We start from the raw sequence: 20,836 nt of genomic DNA on the forward strand, positions 1-20,836 counted from the left end.
TATATTATTTAAGGGTTAAATATGTTTTTTGTTCTTATATTTTGGGGCGATTTTGGTTTTAGTCCCTCTTTCAAATTAAGGTACAATTATTTTAGAAAACTCTTATTTTAGTCTTTTTTATCAATTTTTTTTAACTTTATTTACTGTTTTAAACGCTAATATTGAAGCAAAAATGTGTCAAAGTGTGTAAACAATCCAAATGTTATAATGAAATGAAACAACAAATAAAATTAAAAAAATTTGATAAAAATGACTAAAACTAAAATCGACCTTAAAAGTTGAAAGACTAAATTGTACCTTGTTTTAAAGAATAACTAAAACCAAAATCGACCTTAAATATAGCTACACATAAGTTTAATTGTACCTTAGTTTAATTATTGAATTCACTGAAATTATCTTTACTTAAAAACAACTTATCTTAGCTTAATCGACAATATTAACTACCCTATTTTATTTATTTTCTTATAAATAATAATTTGCCAATAAAAGTAGTTTTTGGCCACGGAAGATTGTCAACCATTGAGTTGACGGTGAGCATATTTCCGAAATCGGATAAAGGGCCCTGATTTCATAAATCATGCGGGACCCTTTCTCTCTCCTCCACCACTCTCCAATTTACCCCAACACAAACAACCCTCTTATTCTCCAATTCGATCTCTTCCGCAATCCTCTGGTCAATGCAGGTACTCTCTCGCCGCTTTTCCACTCTCTCTCCATTCTCCCTCTCTCAATTCTTTCTCTACTTCGCTCTTGTACCGTCAATTTTGCTTGCATTTCTTCGAACCCTAGTTTCTTGTTTATGTTTCTTTTGGATTCGGATTCTTAGGTTGCGAGTCTTTTTCGCTCGTTTTATGTTTGCTTTATTTTCGGGAGGCAAATTTGAATTTCGAAACCTTTTGCTCCCGCGTTCTTTTATCCTCATGTCATTATCTTCTCATGCTTCGTTGCTTTAAATTTCAGCTCGCTGCTTCAAACCTCGAGCTGTTCTTGCTTCGTTTATTTTTCAGCAATGTGCGTTTTTTTCAGTGACGTTTGTGTGCCGGGGAACCACGCTTGATCTCGTTTACTGTGATTTTATTTTATCTGTAATCGCATAACATTGTTATTATGCATGACATTGGTAATGTGAGGTTTCTTTTCTTCTCACTTCTTTATTGTATCTTGAAGTTAAAACCGCTTACGTTTTATGGTTACAGTGGCGTTGTTTGTTTTGTAAGTAGAAGTAGTTTGGGTTTCTGCAAGGTTTGTCGACATTTTTGTGCATCTCGGGTACGTATAGCGTGGCATTAACCATTGGGTCACTTTTTTTAAGGTGTACTTGCTCTCAGTGATATTGAGTGCGGGTTGAAATTGTATGAAGTTGTATATTGATTATGGTTCATGGTATTCACTTGTTGCAGATACATTTCAAGTATCTGATTACTCATACTTGTTTATGGTTTAAGGGCTTGCTGTCAAGAGACCCTTTGCCATGTGAGTTCCTAAGAGAAAATATGGTTGAAGGTACTCAATACACCTGTTGGTTTAGTTAACACTGACGTATGGCTGGAAATACTAGGTTTGATTTAACTGCTGCTAGATCAGAGGAATTGGCTTTCAAGGGGAGCGTTACTAATGGACAGAGAGGGAATTTGATGAATGGCACTTTGGACAGGTCTGCAAGCTTTCGTGAGGGTAATGAGGGGAAAATGTTTATTTCGGGTGCTAATATGTCTCGGGGAAATTCCACATCAGCAGGGGATTTGACTTATGTTACTCAATGTTTGATGTTAGATCCAATAACCATGGGAGATCAAAAGTATACTAGGTCAGGTGAGTTAAGACGAGTCCTGGGGATATCTTTTGGAAATACTCTTGAAGATTATGCTTTTGGAACTGCTAATCTGAAGTCTCCCCCTCCAGTGGCTACGGAGGAACTAAAACTATTCAAAGCAAGTGTAAAAGATGCTTCTATCAGGGCTAGGTAGTTTGAGGAACTCTGTACAATACCATTAATTCTTTTCTTCAAGTCATACCAATATAATATTTCTTCCCATTCGATATAATTTTCAATCAATTCTGTAACAGAGAACTTGCATTTGCAGCATGTATAACTGAATGCCGATCATTTTTATAGTTTTTATCTCTCTTTTTGGAATTTATTTTGACTAAATTGTCCAGAACCGTTTAAAAACTGAAGACCTGGACTCTTCATTTATTGTCACTCGAGTAGTCCTCTTTTGTTCTGAAGTTTTAAGATTCCTCTCAGATCTAGATCAAAAAGGTTGGATGAATCGTTAGACAAATTGAACAAGTGTTGGGAGGCTGTAAGCTTAAAGAAGCAACTTCGGAACGATTTGTTGCCAAATGAAAGGTTGGGTGGATTGCCCTTCTCAAAAATGGGAAGTCAGACTCATCGGAACCCATCAGAGCTTGTGAATCAAAGACTAGAGGACAGAACTAAGAATAACCTTCTGAATAAGCGCATCCGTACATCAGTAGCTGAGACACGGGTTTGTAGCCAGTTTTCTTAATTGTTGCATTTTCTGTAGCAACATTTTGTTTATATGGCATTCAATTAATTATTATTGCATGCTTTTTACTGTAAATCTTATCAGAATATAATTCCAGTAGTGCCAAACAATAGAATATAATTTTTCTGGTGCATAAGGTATTGGTGATAGTATTCTCTTGTATTTGGTACAACTATATATATGTTTTGTTTGAATGTGCTTTTCTAAAGATTTAGATGTTACACTAGCCATTGACTTGAGTGAAATACTTGAATATTTAATGCTGCAATGTTATCAGTCATTTTAATAAGGATGCATTTTTACGGTTATGGTTGAGGATGGGCCAAGTTAGACATCTTTCGCATTTTCAATCATCACTATTTAAGAAGAAGGCACAAGCAAAGGAATATCCAAGGTACAGGGAATCCTTTCTCTGGAAGAGGCTGACAGACTGACCAACAGCAAGCATTAAAACTTGTATGCATAGCAAAGTTGTAATGGATGATAAAGGGATGAAATTAACAATGAAGTAGCAAGAGATTCAATTGTCGCAGAAATACTAACAGATATATACTTATGTTTAATCCTACATTCATTGTCAATAATTTTGTATATCCAGAGGGACTTGACTTGATATACATATATTACACCTATAACTTTTTGAAGGCCATCACTTGTTGTAAAGAACCATTGATAAATAATTGTTGCTTTGGTTTTCATCTCTTGGATACTGGCTATGCCATGTTTCTTTTTCTTTCTTTCTTAACGAAATCCCAATAGCTACACATTTTTCTGCCATGTCATAACTTGAATTTCTTCATCATTCATATTTACTCAATCTATGTTTTGTTGGAAGAACACCAGGCTGAAGGACTGAGTAATAGCAATGCAAGGCAGCCTTTGGCCATTGGAAAGGATAGAGACAACATCAAGGATGTTAGCAGAGGTTGTGATATTGTTGAAGAGAAGATTCGAAGGTTACCTGCAGGTGGAGAAACGTGGGATAGAAAAATGAAAAGAAAACGTTCCATGGGTATAGTTGTTGCCAGATCCATTGATGGGGAAGGAGAACTGAAAAAAGTGACGCATCTAAGGCTAGCTAATGATTCAGGTCTGCAAGGTTCTGATGCTCATGGTTCGAGGTAACCAAAACTTATGAAATGCTTTGATTTCTTATTTCTGTTTTTAAAGAAATGACAATGATACCTGATGTCTGGAAAGTGGTCTGAGTAGCTGTAGAAATTAGTTATAGAATGTTAAATGTATAAATGGCGAATTTATCATGTTGGATTTATGAACGTATTGTGTTTATGCATGCAAATCAACTTATGAAGTCAATTTATCGTATTGAGTTTAGGAATATTTTTGTGTTTAGGCAGTTATTGGTTCCTTCATATAAAAATATATTTATTGAAGAGTAAAAAGATACAAAAATGAGTATATCTGAGATGGTTTGACTTATGGACATGTTACTATATGACATTAATGATAGTAGATAGCTGGTTTCAGTAAGATGTTACTTTCTTTTAACGCGATGGCTTTATTATTTGGGTAATGGCATCCAGTCTATTTTGTGGTTGCTTCATATTTTTTGGGAACAAGTAATTGGAGTTTTTGATTTTCAGGGCATGGACCATTTAGAAAGAGACAGGATATAGAGAGAGAACCCTTAATTCTTTGAATATAATTGCTCAAGAGTATAGCATGTGAGTGTTAATTTATTGTAACTTAAGAGGCTATCTACTGTCTGTAGTGAAAATGCTTATAAATACAAATGATATAGCTTCTATTTCAACACTCTCCCTCAAGTTAGAATAGATAAATCACTGTAATCATGTTATAAAAGCTGGACTTACAATGTGTTGCGAAAGACAATAAAAAGCTACTTGGTTATACACTAGCTCAAAAGGGAAATTCCTTTAGTAGTAAATTTACTGGTGTTCTGTAAGGTCTGATTTTGCACTTTGAGATTAAAATTCTAAATTTTCCTTGGTTTTACGCACATCTTGGCTTTTTCTTATTTTCTCGTTCAGTTAATTTACTCTGAACAAACAGGAGGGATAATCTGTTTTCAACATTCTGTTTGTCACAGGTCAGGATATTCTGGCACTAGTAGCAAACTTGACGGTTCTTCATCTCCTACACCCAATGCATGTACAGCTGCCAATAATGAGCGAGAAAAGGTGTCAAGGGGTTCAGTGGACGGATCAAATAAGGAACGGATTGTACTTAAAGGAAATAAGTATGTATCTATCATTCATATCCATGATGCATTTGTTATACACAGCTTCTAATAATCTGTGATAACATTAATTTACAACTTTACAGTTAATCTCTTTGCTCCCTTTTTTTTAGGTTTAATATCCGTGACAATAATCATACTGGTGGTATCCATACTTTGTCAAAAGGAAAAGCTTCAAGGCCTCCTCGAACTGGTGCTTTGATGGCTGGAAACTCATGTTCTGTTTCTCGATCTTCTGAATTACATGAAACCGAGGAACAACCTTTAAATGTGAACAAGCCTCATTCAGTAAGTGGTACTGTAAATCGCAAGCGTCCTTTGCCTGTAGGATCATCTTCATCCCCTATGGCCCAATGGGTTGGACAGAGACCCCAGAAAATTACTCGTACTCGAAGAGCAAATGTGATGTCCCCTGTCTTAAATTGTGATGAAGTGCATACATCATTAGAAGGTTCGTCCCCTTCTGATGTTGGTACCAGAATGTCTTCTACTATTAGTGGATTACATACATCCAATGGTGCTATCAACAGTGGCATTCAACCAGTTAAAGTGAAACATGAAAACATGTCATCCCCAATCAGATTATCTGTAAGTCAAGAATCTGGTGCTGGTGAAAATAATTTGAAGGTGAAAAGAATGGAAAGTAATGAAATAAATGAAAGTGCCACAAATCATTCTTATGTTACAAGTTCCTCAATGTTAACATCAAAAAATAAAAAAATAACGTACAAGGAAGAGATTGGAGATGATCTGCGCAGACAGGGAAGGGGTGGTAGGGGCTCTTCAGTTTTGAAGAGTGGCATCTTGCCAATGAAAGAGAAGTTAGAGACTTCAACCTTGATGAAGCCAATTAAAAATATGAAGCCTGCTTCTGAAAAGAATGGAAGGTATAATTCTCTTTCTCGGTCTCTTCTGGTTGTCAAAACAAACATGGCACTTTCCCTGTGCAGTAGAGAAAGCTGCAAATTTTTTTAAGACTTTGTCTTTGTTTCAGTAAACCAGGGCGTCCTCCTTTGAAGAAATCATGTGATAGGAAAGCTATTATTCGAACTGGGCATCCATTGACTAACAATTCCCCTGATATATCAGGTATATCCATATGTTTGAGTCACTACTTCTTGCATTAAATTCATGGAATTAATTAAAATATCATACCTAGAATGCAGTGAACTTTTATTTTCTTGTCTGTTATACCTATCTGAAAACCCTCAATATTATGTTAGATCCTAACATTTGTCCTGCATCATTTATGTTTTCTTTTATACAGAATGATAGCAATAAACTCTAATTGTTAAAATTGATTTAAAATTACAAAATCATCATTAAATGGGAAGTGGAACCAAAATTTTGTAATTTCCAATGATATTTTGTTAGTAGTAGTGTATGGAGTTTAGTTCTAGTATTTCTCTTTTGTATTCTTGCTGTTTTAAGGGGGGGTATGTTAGTTATCAAGTTAGATCTCATTGGTACTTTGTGGATACAAAATCTATGATTGTGTTGCCTGTTCATTTTTGCATAATGGACTGAACCATCTGAAATGCCAGTGGAGGATGATGATCGTGAGGAGCTATTAACTGCTGCTAACTTTGCTAGTGATGCCAGTTGTATGTAACTAAACTCAAAAATTGGTTTATGCTTTTGCAGTTGTATACTTGCAAGTTGCAACTGTGTATACATATATGTGTAAACGAATTCCATTTATATGTTGCTTTTGGCCTTGTCAGATATTGGCTGTTCTAGTTCATTCTGGAAGAATCTGGAACCTATTTTTGCTCCTGTCAGCTTGGAAAACATGTCCTACTTGAAGCACCTGGTGGGTGCTTTAACTATATCTGCTTTTATGAACTTTAAGTGGCATTTAATGGAGGCATTTTCCCTCTCCCTTTATGTTATTCTTGATATCAGGTTAAAACAACAGACGTTGATCTCAGATGTCTGTCTCAAACGCTAGGCCTTGGAAGTGATGCACTGGTAATGTATAATATCTTATATTTGCAGCATTTTATCTGTTTGGTACCTCTTAATGTAATGTCAATTGGCTTTGTACTTGTAACAATTTAATTACTATTTTAGTGAGCATGTTTCCTGCTTTTAGTTTTAATTTGAATTTGAGGTTGCATGTAGCTGAAGTACGATTATCTTGTTAGTTATTTGCACCACCTCCAAAGTAAACCTAAACAGCAATTCTGGAGCTGTTATCCCAATTTTATGGTTCTTGCTATCATTATGTTCTTCCATTCTTTTGCATCATATATATTAGCCAATAAGATGCATCACACCACATTGACGTGGTAAAACCTCTTCTATAATTTGTTAGTGAAATATGTGTCTTTATCTTGTTTAATTATTTTCCATAATTTAGAAAAAACCAATTATTTGCTGCTCATTGCATGAGTGCCTCTACCAGAACATGTTGAATGATGTCTGTCTGTTTCTCTATCGTGGGAAAACTTACAGGTTCTGGTCCATTTGTTTTTTAAAGTATTGCCTGTGAGATTATTAAACATTATACCACTACCTTGGAAAGCCGTAGAGCATAAATTAACTTTTGAAATAGGTGACGTGAACTGGAATGTTAAAGGAATTTAATTTTTATATCGTCAGTGTAAAGATTAAGTTGTCAAATGTCAACTAATTAGAAATTAACTTAGATATGTCTTTTACATTAATTATTTCAGAAGTGAAAAGTGAACATTTTTTAAGCACATTTACATTGCCAATGCTTTATAAAAATTAGATGTTAATTATCCAATCTTCAACATTTATCTTTCATTTACAGTCTCAGGATAGACTTACACACACCGAAAATCCTGTGTCACAAAGTCCTCTCGCTAGCGAAAGAGATAGAAGCACTGTAAATCAAACTGATTCGAAAGAGATATCCTTAATGGATAACATGGTTGATCAACATCTAGATTTTAGTATTTTGTGCAGACAAATGGGTTCTGAAGGAAACAAAGGTGCACCATTGTATCAAAGAGTGCTGACAGCTCTGATCATAGATGATCAAATTGATGAAGACATTGTTGGAGATGGACATATGACGTTTCTGTGTGAAAGGGATGGTTCTTCTCAGCTGCCTTGCTTCTTTCATGGTGTTGAGAACCAATCCAACATCAAGATGGAATATGTATTCAACTCTGGCAAGGTTTCTTGTAATGGGAATGCTATGCATACTAGTTGTGCAAACATCCCTATAAAAGAACCTGGTGTTTCTTTGCAGATTGATCAGGGATCATTATATCCAGAAACCGAAAGGCTGGCCATATTATCTGAAGATGACAATGATAGGTCTTTGGGTATGCACATAAATTCATGCTCATCATCTTTCAGTTGCCATTTTGAGCAAATGAGCATGGAGGATAAACTCTTACTGGAGCTAGAGAGTGTTGGCCTATATCCAGAACAAGTGGTAAGCTTCTCATTTTTAGAAACTTTTAGAAGCCAATAGATCGTGGTTTATTCATATGGGAGGTTTTCTATATGTTTCAACAACTATGGCTATCCATTAAATTGGTTTGCTAGAGATAGTTTGTTGTTTACTTCCCTATTTATTTAAGCAAAATTAAATTTCCTCACTATAAAGTTGGCATGTGCATCGTTTATGGTTCAAGCTAAATGATTGTGTGATGGTGTTAAGAGATTTGCTGTTTATATGCCTCTGTCTAATTTAATCTCTTTGGAACAGGACATGATGTGCTTTTAGAGAGATGTTATTGTTGAGATAGTTTAATGCGTATTGAATATGGTTAAATTTGTTCATTTTTCTAATCAAGGCTTCAATTTTTAACTGATCTCCTTATTGTTTTCTTATAAAAGCCTGATCTTGCTGATGGAGATTGTGAAGCTATTAATCAAGATATTATGCAATTACAGAAGGGACTCTTCCAACAGGTTTTGATTCTTTTGTTTTATGCTTGATATGACTTCTGAAATGTAAGGTAGTTAATTGTCTAGGGTGAAGAATCTGCTTATGATCTTTAGTTATTCTTGATTCATTTATTTACTCAATTATGTACACTCTATTTGGACCAATTTCACAGGTCAATAAAAAGAGAGAATGCTTTATGAAACTTATTCAAGCAGTAGAACGAGGCAGAGAAATGGAACAACGGTACTAAATTCAGAATTATGTGGTTTCTTTCATTACTTGATTATGCTTTTGATATTGATAAATTGTTTCATGTGTTTATCCTTTCTATGTGGATAAATTGTTAGTTGTGTATCTTTAGGCATCCTCACCAATAACTAATATATGTCGTATACTTTGCAGAGCCCTTGAGCAAGTTGCCATGGACAAACTTGTGGAGCTGGCTTTTAAGAAAAAACTGGTAAATAAGTTTTTTTCTTGTGCTTTTTGGCTGTTTCTTTGTTCAATGAATTGAATGTGGATGTTGTTACAAGTTGCATCTGGTAATTAAATTGAGCTATTTAACAGATTATTTCCAATATGTTATTTGTAATTGAAATGCAGTGTACTTTTTTTTTTTTTTTTTAATTACGGAGGTTACTGTCTCCTCTCGCCTCATGTTTACTAAGCATGTAGCATGTTCCCTTCAGATTATTCTTTTAAGAGTTGTGCTGTAACAATGCTTTTGTCGGGAAAGAGTTAAGGTAGCATAACATTTGCTCCGTGAAATGACCCTTGATAACCCTTGATATTTTTTGCAGGCAACCCGAGGAACTAGTGCTGCGAGATACGGACTTTCTAAGGTCTCAAGGCCAGTTGCTCTGGCTTTTATGAAGAGGACTCTTGCCAGATGCCACAAATTTGAGGAAACAGGGAGAAGTTGTTTTCTGGACCCTGTTTTTAAAGACGCCCTAGTTGCTGCTCCTTCTCGTGACAACAATACTGGTTCAGCTATTGCTGCAAACCTATCACTTGGTCAAAATTCTCAGCAAGAATTCGCACCTTCAGGTTTCCTGTTTTAATTATTTTGGAATCATTTGGTATGGTACTCATACTGGAATAAATTGAGCAGAGGCGTCATGCTTGTCAAGAAACAATTTCCTTAGGCTGTTGATTTTTGCTTAATTTATTTTATATATCCGTTCCTTTTTTTTCTGATATCTTGATTTGACTAGGAGGATAATTTCTTAACAAATTGGGCCTTGTTCTCTTGCAGGCTATTTCCCTCGCAAGGAGCAGGATGTGTCTGGAAATCTAGACCAGCCCTCCGACCAGGACTTTGCTAGGACAGGACCAATTGTAAACAGAGGGAAGAAAAAGGAACTACTGCTTGATGATGTTGGTGCTAGTCCTTCTCTAAGATCTGCATCAACTCCTGGTGGTGCAAAGGGAAAGAGGAGTGAACGAGACAGGGACAAAGACTCTTCTGGAAAAATTTCTGTAACAAAAGGTGGTCGTTCTTCTGCAAGTCATGCGAGGGGTGAGCGGAAAACGAAAGCAAAGTCTAAACCAAAGACAGCTCAAATATCTAGTTCTGGAAATGGTCCTCTTAGCAAGTTAATGGAAAATAATAACTCTGAGCATCAATTGGCTTGTGGTTCTAATGAATTTATTTCCAGTCATGGCAGCAGAAAAAGTAAAACTGGATCTGTACCGCACAATGTGTCCACTGGAACTGAGGAACGGATGGACATCACAAACCTGCATGAATTAGACTCCATAGAACTAGGTGTAGGTAATGAACTTACCGGACCTCAAGACCTGGATTCTTGGCTGCTGAACATTGATGACGATTTGCAAGGTAATGACGCTATTGGCCTAGAGATACCAATGGATGATCTGTCTGATTTGAATATGATTTTATGAAGACGAATGCAAGATACTATACATTCCCAATCCCATGCAGTATTTGGTATTTATGAACAAGGGTGCTGTATCGGTGGAAAGGTGCTCATACAATTCGCGCCTCTTATGACGGGAACTTGTAATTATGCCCATTCTTTTGTATACTTATTATCTACAAAATACAAACATAGAAACCCAAAGAAAGGGTTAAAGAAAAAGAAAAATCTAGTCAATTGTTCATATGATCTAGAGTTCTTTAGGTTGTAACTACTACATTCTTCAACAAAATTTTGGTCATCCCTCTGTGCATTTTCCCATATGGACTTATAAGTTATTTACAATGTTAGAACCTATCAGCTTTATTGTACGCAATTTCAAATACCTGCCAGTATACGCTATCGTGTTTTATACTATCATGTTTTTTTGGTAGTGATAGCTCTAAAATTTGAACTTGACTATCCAAATCTCCCTACAAGGTTCATGGTTTTGTGATGTGCGCTGACGAAGTTAAGTGTTTTGCATAAAGTGTTTTCTTTCGAGTGCGCCTGCGTAGAAATGTTGATCTAAAATGCTCTTGTTGTTACTTATTCTTTGTTCAATGAAATTGTTTGGCAATGCCTGGCTGGTTCCTTTCACGATATTTCAGGTTGTTTGTGATTTCAAAAGTTGAATCTTGGAATTACCAAGGCAACAAGTAGACTTATTTTTGTTTTGGTATTGACATATGATTTGTATAAAAATGTCAAATATTGTTATTTTTTTTTATATTATTTTAACTTCTGAAAATGAAATGAATGTTGCTGTGTATGCATAAAATGAATAATTTGGTGATTTTAAGAGATTTTAAAGTAAACATAAAATTAAAAAATGTGATATCTTCATATTTTTAACAAAAGTATGTCAGCTTAAAAATAAGACATTGAAGTATTAGTATTTGTAAAATTAATTGTTCATTTTCAAAATCCGAAACACATTATTTTAAAATCATATCACGTTTTTGAAACTGTTTTTTTTTACAATCTGTTCTTGAAATAGAAATTAAAAACATACTTTAATATCTTCTTTAGTATATTTTCGTGAAATTTATTCTCTAACTGTTACTGAGCTTCGAACTTTATTCAATGAATGAGAGGAAAGCAAATAAGAGAAAAGATAACGCAAAATTTCAAACTAGGAAAATATTTTTTTTATTCTCTTCATTTTCAACTAAATAATACAGATTTTAAACATTTTTTTTTCCGAGTTTCATTTTGAATAACTGTCTTTGCACTAATAATGTCAAAAATAAACTATCATCTCATATGGAATAATTATTAACTTTTATAATAACTAGCAATTCAGAACTTATACTAATAGTACTTTGGACTGATGGATATTCTACAAATTTTAGTTCATTTGATTTTTATAATTTAAACAATTATAATATAAAACATTTCAAAATAATAAAAAAAAAGTAAATTACATTTATACTTCTTAGGAATTTCTCAATTATAACTGTAAACTTTAATTTTCCTATTCTTTTGGTAACTTTTCTTAATTATTTAAAATATACTACAGAAATAGGCATACACTTTTTCTTTTAATTTACAGAATACATAAAATATTATCTACTAAAAAGAAAGTGTGAGGGGTGTAAGGAAAATGAATTATGTCTGTTCTGGGTTTTTGTAATTTTCTTTGCTTTGTTAAACCATCCTCACCCGCTTCCATTTTTATAAACCGGTCTCAAGAAAACCACACAGAATTTCATTTTGTGGACGGAGAAACCAATGCCTAAAACTACTACAACTTCTGCATCATCGCAATTCATCTCAAATTTCCATTCACAGTAAAATGATTCGCCAATCTCTCTACAACACTCCTTCCGTCTCCTTCTCAACCCCGTCTCCCACTGCTCATAAACGCCACCGTTTAGCTCCTCCAAGTTGGGGAACAATTCGATGCGACGCTTCGTCGGTGTCGGTAGAGAAGAAGGTTGTTGGGCCTGGTGGGCTGGGCCCGCACACGGGGCGAGACCCAAACGTGAAGAAGCCCGAGTGGTTGCGGCAGAAAGCTCCGCAGGGTGAAAGGTTCCTAGAGATTAAGGAATCCCTTTCCCAGTTGAAGCTCAACACTGTCTGTGAAGAGGCACAGTGCCCCAACATAGGAGAGGTTAGCTTCAATTCTCTTCATTGCTTTTCTTTTTTACTCGCTCTCGTTGTTGTTTGTTGAGTTTTGGATTGTAATGTGTGTGTGCACAGTGCTGGAATGGAGGTGGAGATGGGATTGCAACTGCGACAATCATGCTTCTCGGGGATACTTGCACACGTGGCTGTAGGTTTTGTGCTGTGAAGACCAGTAGAAATCCTTCACCTCCTGATCCTATGGAACCGGAAAACACTGCCAAGGCCATAGCAAGTTGGGGGTGAGTGGGGTGTTTGGGTTATGCTACAGTTGATAGTTTGATACAATTCAGAATGAATGATCTTCTGGATGGATCATGAGCTAATTTCAACAGGTTTCAATGCCTTGATTGATCATGGGCATGTAAAAACTTTATTAGATCTCATTGTTCTCTTTTAATTCCGAGTTACCGTTTTTTGCAGTGTGGATTATATTGTCCTAACAAGTGTGGATCGTGATGATATACCCGATGGAGGAAGTGGCCATTTTGCTCAGACTGTCAAAGCCTTGAAGGTGCTTTGTTATACTAGAATGTTGTTTTGTTATGCATTTCACAGGGTATACAATACAAATTGTATATACATACTGATTGTTGCCTGTATAATTTGCTTTTGCAGAATCTCAAACCTGAGATCATGGTCGAGTGTTTAACCTCTGATTTTCGGGGTGACTTGAAGGCTGTAGAAACTCTGGTTCATTCAGGTTTAGATGTCTTTGCTCACAACATTGAGACAGTCAAACGCCTCCAAAGAATTGTTAGAGATCCTAGGGCAGGGTACGTTGCATCTTGCTTCGAGAGATTTGTCCTCATATCAACCATAAACCATTGCTCCATAAAAGTACAATAAAATCTAATATATATAATTTCTTTAGTGAGGAATAGTTGTTATACTGTAAATACAGAACCTTTACTATAACAAATGTGTATGGAATAAGTACAGTATTTCCTATATGTTATATATGATTGCAGGTATGAGCAAAGCCTGTCAGTTCTAAAGCATGCAAAACATAGCAAGGAGGGTATGATAACAAAAACGTCTATAATGCTCGGCCTTGGAGAAACCGATGATGAGGTGAAGGAAGCAATGGCTGCTTTAAGGGCTATTGATGTCGATATTATGACATTTGGTCAATATTTACAGGTTAGTTAACGGAAAATACTTTAATGGTTTCCAGATTTGCTTCTGTAAACTCTGAAGCGTTTAAAATATTTACAGCAAGACAGCTTAGCCAAATAACTAAACTTTGACTTCCAGCTACCATACTATGGCTGGATAACTAACCTAACAGGGTGCTGTCTCAGCACCCTCAACAGACAACCTGCACAGGAACTAGAATACACATACTCATAACAGACGTACACTAAATACAGTATCATTCTCATAGATTGGAAATCAAATCTTAAACTTCTATCCTTGCTTACAGATTGTGTTAATCATTCACATGATCTCATAATTCTAAGTTGCAATGACATATTTTATTGAATCTGCTTGGGGTTATTGTATGGTTGGTAGAGCTGACATTCACAATACACCTTTCAGGTCTTCTTTCTTATTGATTGCTAACTTCTCGTGGCTTATAGCTAATTCAAAAGATTTTATTGTTGCAGCCAACTCCCTTGCATTTGACTGTCAAAGAGTACGTTACCCCTGAGAAGTTTGCCTTCTGGAAAGAATATGGGGAATCTATTGGTTTTCGTTATGTAGCAAGTGGTCCATTGGTAAGCTCTTACCAAATAAATTAGAATTTTATTCAACCCTTCTTGTGGTATGTATGACTCAATGAACATATGTGTCTGTAATAACCGTTTTGTGCTTTTAATACGCCTCCTCTATAGCTCCACTTCAGTTGATAAGTGATACAATTTTCTTATCATCTTCATCGAATCCTTAGTGAAAGTCCTTGATGTTTTGCAGGTGCGATCTTCGTACAGGGCTGGGGAGCTGTTTGTCAAGACAATGGTACGAGAAAAGACCAAGAATGCCGGTGACTCATAGTTGTCTTTGGTTCTGTGATTATATACAACGGCAAACGAGGTTTTGGCATGTGAATTGCTGAGGAGGAAAATGGTTAGGTGTGGAGAGAAAATTCAGTTGTTTTGAAGTTAGGAAGCTTTATGCATTCTTTGAACCAGTATTTTCATAATTTAAATTCTTCAGTAACTTACTGGCAATATACGTAAGTTGAATTGAGAGTAAAGAAGAACACAAATTTGGAAAACATCATACAAAAGTATAGCAGTTGATTTACATAAAGGAGGGTGTTTTCTCTTATGCATTTGATTATTGGTGGACTTGGATGTTTTTGATAGGTTACTCTTGTTGCCATTTTATTTGATAAAATTATGTCTAAAAGAAAGTTCTCAGTATTTGTGCTTAACAGTCATCGAAACAAGTGGATTTGGTTCACTTTTAATCTAATCTCTGGTCGTCGAAAGAAGTGGACAAATAGTGTTTTGGTAACAGAGAAGATTTCTTCTATGTTTTGAACTTTTATACCTGATTGTGATAGGTTGCTAATGAAAGTTGTTTTTGTTCTCTGATATTTCTTTCTTAATAAACTGAGAAAGTATAACTTTAATAACCAATAATTACCTTCTTTATTAGTAATTTAAGTGTAGTCCAAGGTCAAATTCAGCGGTAACTTCTGAGGACAATATCAATGTATTCTAATTACGAAGTTTTTGGCGTTTTGTGAAGCTGTTATACTTGCAACTTTTTTTTTTTTTTCTCAAAAGCGCTCATGATTTGAGAGGGAGCAGTTTGGTCCAGTTAAGCGAAATCAGTTTCTTTTCTTTCTACGATAGTTTTAAAAGATAAATTGTTATCCATAATTTTTTTTAATTTAAGTTGTATATATTCAAGAGTTTACTCAGTTTTAATTGAATTTGACTTGGTTTTTTTAATTAAAATTTGAACTTAGTTTTGTTAAAATATTAGCAAATATTTTAGATTTTATCACGTAAAAATCTATTAAAAAGGTTATAAAAATACATTTCTTAAAAGTTACTAAAGTTGCCCAAGAAATCATGATCCCCTATAAATTGAACTGATGCTCAATAATTGATGAGACAAAATGGAGAAGAAAAGTCTTCTATTCTGACTCTACAACCCACTTGGATCACCCCAACTCAATAACTCTACATTACTTCAGCCAAAACAACCAACCAGTTCCTTTATTTTCAATATCACCTTCCAAATGTTGACAATGCAAAAGATAGTCACATTCCCTTCCAAAACAATGATCCACAAAATAGCAGTTCTATCAGTTAGTTTGCTTTTTATCATTGGTGTTCTGGCTTCTGATCCTGATCCAGTCATGGACTTTTGCATAGTCTAATCAACAGACAACAACTTAACTTGCAAGAACTCATCAACAGCAACAGTGGAAGATTCACCTATTCTGGCATAAAGTTTCCATGGACACATATCAGAGTACCTAGAAGCATCTCAGAATAAAGACTGAAGAGTGCAGAGAGATGCTTATTGTGGAGTCTTTACGGTGTAATTTCGGTTTTGTAAGAATATTTTAGTTAAAATGTGCTTTTTTGTTTATGAATGATAGGGTTGACATAGAAATATTGAACCTTAAATATTTCAGTGAGGATTTAAGATTCACACGCAAAGTGGAAAATTTAATATTACAGTTATACATACCTGTTGCAGAATGTGGCTGATAGTTGTTATTTCCGTTAGTATCTCATCGGCAGAAAGTCATTGGATTGATTAATAGTTAATTGTTTTAATAATTCAGCCCTTTTTACTTCAAGGGATGATTTTAGAGCTACCGTGATTAAGTGTAAAAGTGCTTCCATTTTGAAAAGTCACTTCCCTTCAGTTAATTATGGAGATTAAGAGTTGTTTGAACTGATAGGTACTTTATTTCCAACTTCTTGCTTTTTGCTTTAAGGACATATTTTAAAGTCAACACAATCATTGACATTTGGTTCAATTATACACATTTCAGTACATGTTTCTTATTTGTGTCTTTACTTCTTTGCTTTTCCATTCTTCTACGTTTTGCTTATGGCAGGGTTTTTTAACCAGCAGTATAATTTCAAAGGGGCTGTAACTGCTTCAAAAGCTCATTTCTTAATTATTCTCCTTCCTCCTTTTGGTTGTTCAACCTTTTTTACAAGCATTATAATTTGCTTTCTCCAATTTGCATTTAGCTGTTATACCTTTTTTTATTGGGGAACCAGATAAGCATGAATATAGGTGTCAAGCACCTTGAGAAGAAACTGTTAAAAGTCTCATCTTGATTAGAGATAAGATAAATTCATAATATATAAGAAAATGCAAATCTCACCTTACAAACTAGTTTTGTAAAATTGAATTAGACTTAAAATCTACTTTTTAACATGATATTAGAGTTTAGTAAAATTTGTTGTTTGTTGGATCTGTTGTTCTATTTGCTATCGGATCATCCATTAATATCTAGTCTCATTAGACATAAAGTCCATTTGTTGTATGTTGGATCTATTCTAATCTTTTCTCCCACTCTGTTTAACCCATATCTCCAGATGAAGTAGGATGCTGTAGAGCATCAGGTCAGCATTTATGCAAAATTGGATGGCAATTAACAGATGAAAGAAAGCTCTGCATAATTAGAATAGAGGAAGATAAAGTTTTGTAATTTTTAAGACTGTTTATCTAGCAAGAAGATGAATTGGTTTTGCATTAACATATATATGCATTTTCCCCACTTTAGTAATCTCCACTTAAAATTACGAACCAAAGGGTAATTTGGCTGTCCTGTGGAAATCAGAAATAGAAAACCAAGCATAATGTCATCCATCAGATAACATTGATAATGAAAAACATACAACCATGTTCTTGGAGGCTCACTAGATACATTATAAAAATAAACCCTTATGAAGATGAGTTGTTTAAGACTTCTTGCATTTTCCATAGCGATTTCATTGATATCATAGTTAGAGCAACACACTGAGCATCTCATTCCAAATGTCTGGCACCCCAGGGAGGCACCAATGGCTGCAATCAGAGGAAAGACCTGTGCCTGCTTTCTGCCTCTCTTCATTCATTGCCTTGCTATACACTGAAGGATGGCCATCTCTTCTGAGAGCAGTCATCGTTGTAATATCTTGCAGGTACACTGGGAATCTCATTCTCTTAATTACTCCTTGCAGCACTACTAGAGGTTCAGGAACATGCAAGTGGCTGAAAAATTGTAAAGGCTGTCTCTGCTTATAGCATTTCCAGCCATTTTGCCTACATGTGAAAACATGAAACCGGAGTAGCTGAGTGTAGTGGAAAAAATTTTGAATCCTGCATCCTGATCCTCTAAAGCGAGCAATTCAATCCTTGATGTGAAAATTTGTGTTTGAATTTACACAGATGACAAATCATGCATCTATTTGAATACTGACAAGTTTTCCAGCAAAATAACTCATACTTTACTCATCAAGCCATCAATATAAATACATATTACGAGACACAAATCAAGAAAAAATTACAGCCACTAAAAATACTCCAAATTAGACTTAGAATATATTTCCTAATTATAATAAAATAAATGACCACCAATAATAATAAATAATCATAGTCAAATTCAGAGAGTTTGTTGCAATTAGGCAATAAAAACAGACTGTACCTGTTGTGCCTAGGTGACATGCTTCGAAAAATGACTCTGGTTTTTCTAGGATTCAAATTAAGATCCACCCATCTTGCCCATGTTCTGAGTCCTTTCTGATAGGCAACCATAGGATTCATGTTTGTGATGATACTGTTTCCCTCCATGTAATAGTCCCACCTGATATTCATCAAGAGTGAATCCATTACCATGTGAAGATGGCAAAAGGTTAAAAATTTCAGTTATGCAGGGAAAGATTGGAGAATGAAAAAGCTTTCTTACGAGCTTGTTTGACCGGAGTGAGTCCACCAGTGAGCTGAATCAAATACAAGAATATCAACTCCTCTCCAATACCTTGCATTATCTTCAATCAAATCCAAATGTAGAATTCTCTTCTTGTTAGACTCTTTCTTAAGTTCTACCAACAATGGTGCCCAGAAGAACTCAATTGATGTCTCAAAATCCTGCAAAATGAACAATAATATGGATTTAGTCACTTTCATAACGAAAAAAAAAAGAAAGAATAAGCTCCATTGATTGGTTGATCTCCTACCATAGCATGGAAAGCCATTAAAGGACCATTATAGGTCACCCTTTTCCGATCCGTTGGAATAACTCCTTGAACCAAGCAAACAAGAGACTCCCACTGGTTTCTCATTATGGAATCACCGACCAGCATTATTCTCTTTCTTCTCATTTTACCCAGAAAACCCAGTGCATCAAACCTGCAGGTGTCATCAAGAAGAAAAATTTATATACAACTTTGCCCAACTGAATTTTGAGCATTAATAAGTATCATAGCAAAGAAAGAAAAGATCTATCTGTCATGCATGCATACAAAATAATAGTGATAACATGTTGGCATTGTGTGTAGATAATATAAAAACACCTTGGGATATAACAACCATTTGGCTTCCACTTCCATTTCTCATAGTCAGAATCTGGCCTTCCATTCTTTTGACAAGTAACTGCAGTGGTGAGGTAGGGACAGTTGGAATCATAGAGGGGGTATGATTGATCAAAAACCCATTTTCCTTCAGAGAAGTCACATTTTTTGGAAGAATCTCTCTGGGTTTGCACCATGTTAATGTCTTCACTTTCCATGTCCTGGGGATTGATCAGTGATAATGTGCAGTGGAAGAAACATGGGAAGATGGTATAGAAGAGAAAGGAGAGCAGGAGAAGCTTCAGTTTTGCCATGGAAGCACAATGTGAGTGGTCCAAAGGAGGGAGGGCTCTGTAATTTAGAATGGCCTTGTCTTAAAAAAAGTGTTTCGTCATGGCATGACTTCCGGTGGTGTGGACCATGGACATGCGCTACTTTCACTTGTTCACATTGCTGTACATTGTGCTAATTGATATCTGTAGCACTTTTCTTCTTTTTACTATAATTGCTATTCACCTTTTTACTTCTCTAATGATTATATTCATATTTAGAACATAGTGTAAATAGTGTATTAGTGTATTTGATTGATATGCTCAGCACTTGCTTTTGCTTAATAGATTCGTAATTTGAAGTGGTAGTGGTAAACGATTTAAGGGGAAAGGTTAAACTCGTTGCCACTAATTGATATTATTGGAAATTTTTATAAAATTCAATGAAGAACATACATATTTTGCACTTTCATATCTTGATTAAACTAGTATAATGTTAAATTAGTATATTTTTTGGTTAACTTCATATATAAACCAATGTATCAATCAATGATATTATATATTTCAGAATTAGTTTCATATTAGTACTAGTTTAATCACTTATATTGATAATGATCATGTTTTGTCTTTAATTAATCATCATTAATTTTAATTGTTGTTTAAGAATGATTATCTAACTAGTTTAATAGATAATCCTGACTGTGTGAATCATCTTAAACTAACCCAATGACCATACAATACAATAAATATTGGCTAACTTCCAAGACCCTATTGGAAACACTTTACCCATATAGAACCACACTTCGACTCGGAACCTTATCAAATCAATGTGGATTGGTCGTTCAACCATACAAAGCCAGGTTACACAGTTCACGGTTGCCATTTTATACGTTGTTTTGATATCTCTCAATTATTTGAATTAGGCTTTTTAAAAAGTATTTGATTTGAATTCATATTAAACTGAATTGTTTGTAAACAAAAACTGATTTTTTTAAAAAAAAATGCATTGAGTTTTTATATCGATTTAGTTTGTAATAGTTGTTTTTTTTCTCTTAAATAAGACTGTATAAATTAAACTGAAACATAATTTTTAATAATGAAAAATGATATTCAAGATAGGATCCAATTGATAATAAATCAAACAATTTATATAATTTAAACAGATCATAATAGTATAATTCAATTTAAGTTATTAAAATATGCAAGTCAATTTAATTCATTTAAATTAAAGTTTAATTTAGTTCTGTAATAATTCAGTCCAATGTGTGTACCTTTGTCATAAATCATATACCATAGACATCGTAGAGAACGTTGACGTGAAGCAATTGACGGAAGTGTCGTCTTCATGGCGTAACAGATTGGACACGTTTTCTGTTATGAAGAAATGTGCACTAAGCAGCAAGATTTATCAGCATTGAAATCAAGTAACAATGGTGC

The 20,836-nt window shown here is 34.8% G+C and overlaps 3 protein-coding genes across 17 annotated transcripts; 2 read left to right on the forward strand and 1 right to left on the reverse strand.

Moving 5' to 3' along the window:
• Positions 1 to 536: 536 nt before the first annotated feature.
• Positions 537 to 10,798, forward strand: LOC106772023. Of its 15 annotated transcripts, none has more exons than XM_014658143.2 (18): positions 692 to 1,269; positions 1,401 to 1,674; positions 1,774 to 1,812; positions 1,903 to 1,963; positions 2,249 to 2,492; positions 3,357 to 3,634; positions 4,585 to 4,734; positions 4,848 to 5,621; positions 5,729 to 5,823; positions 6,279 to 6,338; positions 6,459 to 6,547; positions 6,640 to 6,705; positions 7,514 to 8,146; positions 8,554 to 8,628; positions 8,778 to 8,848; positions 9,008 to 9,065; positions 9,406 to 9,652; positions 9,861 to 10,798. In XM_014658143.2, exons 2-18 carry the CDS (start codon positions 1,542 to 1,544, stop codon positions 10,508 to 10,510), a joined length of 3,723 nt encoding a protein of 1,240 aa, XP_014513629.1. In that variant the 5' UTR covers positions 692 to 1,269; positions 1,401 to 1,541; the 3' UTR covers positions 10,511 to 10,798. The 15 variants fall into 15 exon arrangements, with proteins under 15 accessions (XP_014513622.1, XP_014513624.1, XP_022641495.1 ...); XM_022785779.1 differs by having other exon boundaries at positions 1,401 to 1,654; XM_022785776.1 differs by having other exon boundaries at positions 1,401 to 1,473; positions 1,559 to 1,674; positions 1,774 to 1,963.
• Positions 10,799 to 12,151: 1,353 nt separating this feature from the next.
• LOC106770885 (lipoyl synthase, chloroplastic) lies at positions 12,152 to 15,031 on the forward strand. Its single transcript, XM_014656723.2, has 7 exons — positions 12,152 to 12,640; positions 12,730 to 12,893; positions 13,075 to 13,165; positions 13,270 to 13,427; positions 13,623 to 13,794; positions 14,262 to 14,372; positions 14,569 to 15,031. The coding sequence occupies exons 1-7, from the start codon at positions 12,323 to 12,325 to the stop codon at positions 14,647 to 14,649; spliced, it is 1,095 nt and encodes a 364-aa protein (XP_014512209.1). The 5' UTR covers positions 12,152 to 12,322; the 3' UTR covers positions 14,650 to 15,031.
• A 2,391-nt stretch (positions 15,032 to 17,422) lies between these two features.
• On the reverse strand, positions 17,423 to 19,665 carry LOC106771113 (protein trichome birefringence-like 36). The gene is made up of 5 exons (XM_014657019.2): positions 19,134 to 19,665; positions 18,798 to 18,969; positions 18,527 to 18,708; positions 18,266 to 18,424; positions 17,423 to 17,883 (listed from the first exon to the last, which is right to left on the reverse strand). Exons 1-5 carry the CDS (start codon positions 19,442 to 19,444, stop codon positions 17,586 to 17,588), a joined length of 1,122 nt encoding a protein of 373 aa, XP_014512505.1. The 5' UTR covers positions 19,445 to 19,665; the 3' UTR covers positions 17,423 to 17,585.
• Between the last annotated feature and the right edge of the window lie 1,171 nt (positions 19,666 to 20,836).

The sequence above is a fragment of the Vigna radiata genome, chromosome 8 (assembly GCF_000741045.1).
Source record: "Vigna radiata var. radiata cultivar VC1973A chromosome 8, Vradiata_ver6, whole genome shotgun sequence".
NCBI lineage: Eukaryota > Viridiplantae > Streptophyta > Magnoliopsida > Fabales > Fabaceae > Vigna > Vigna radiata.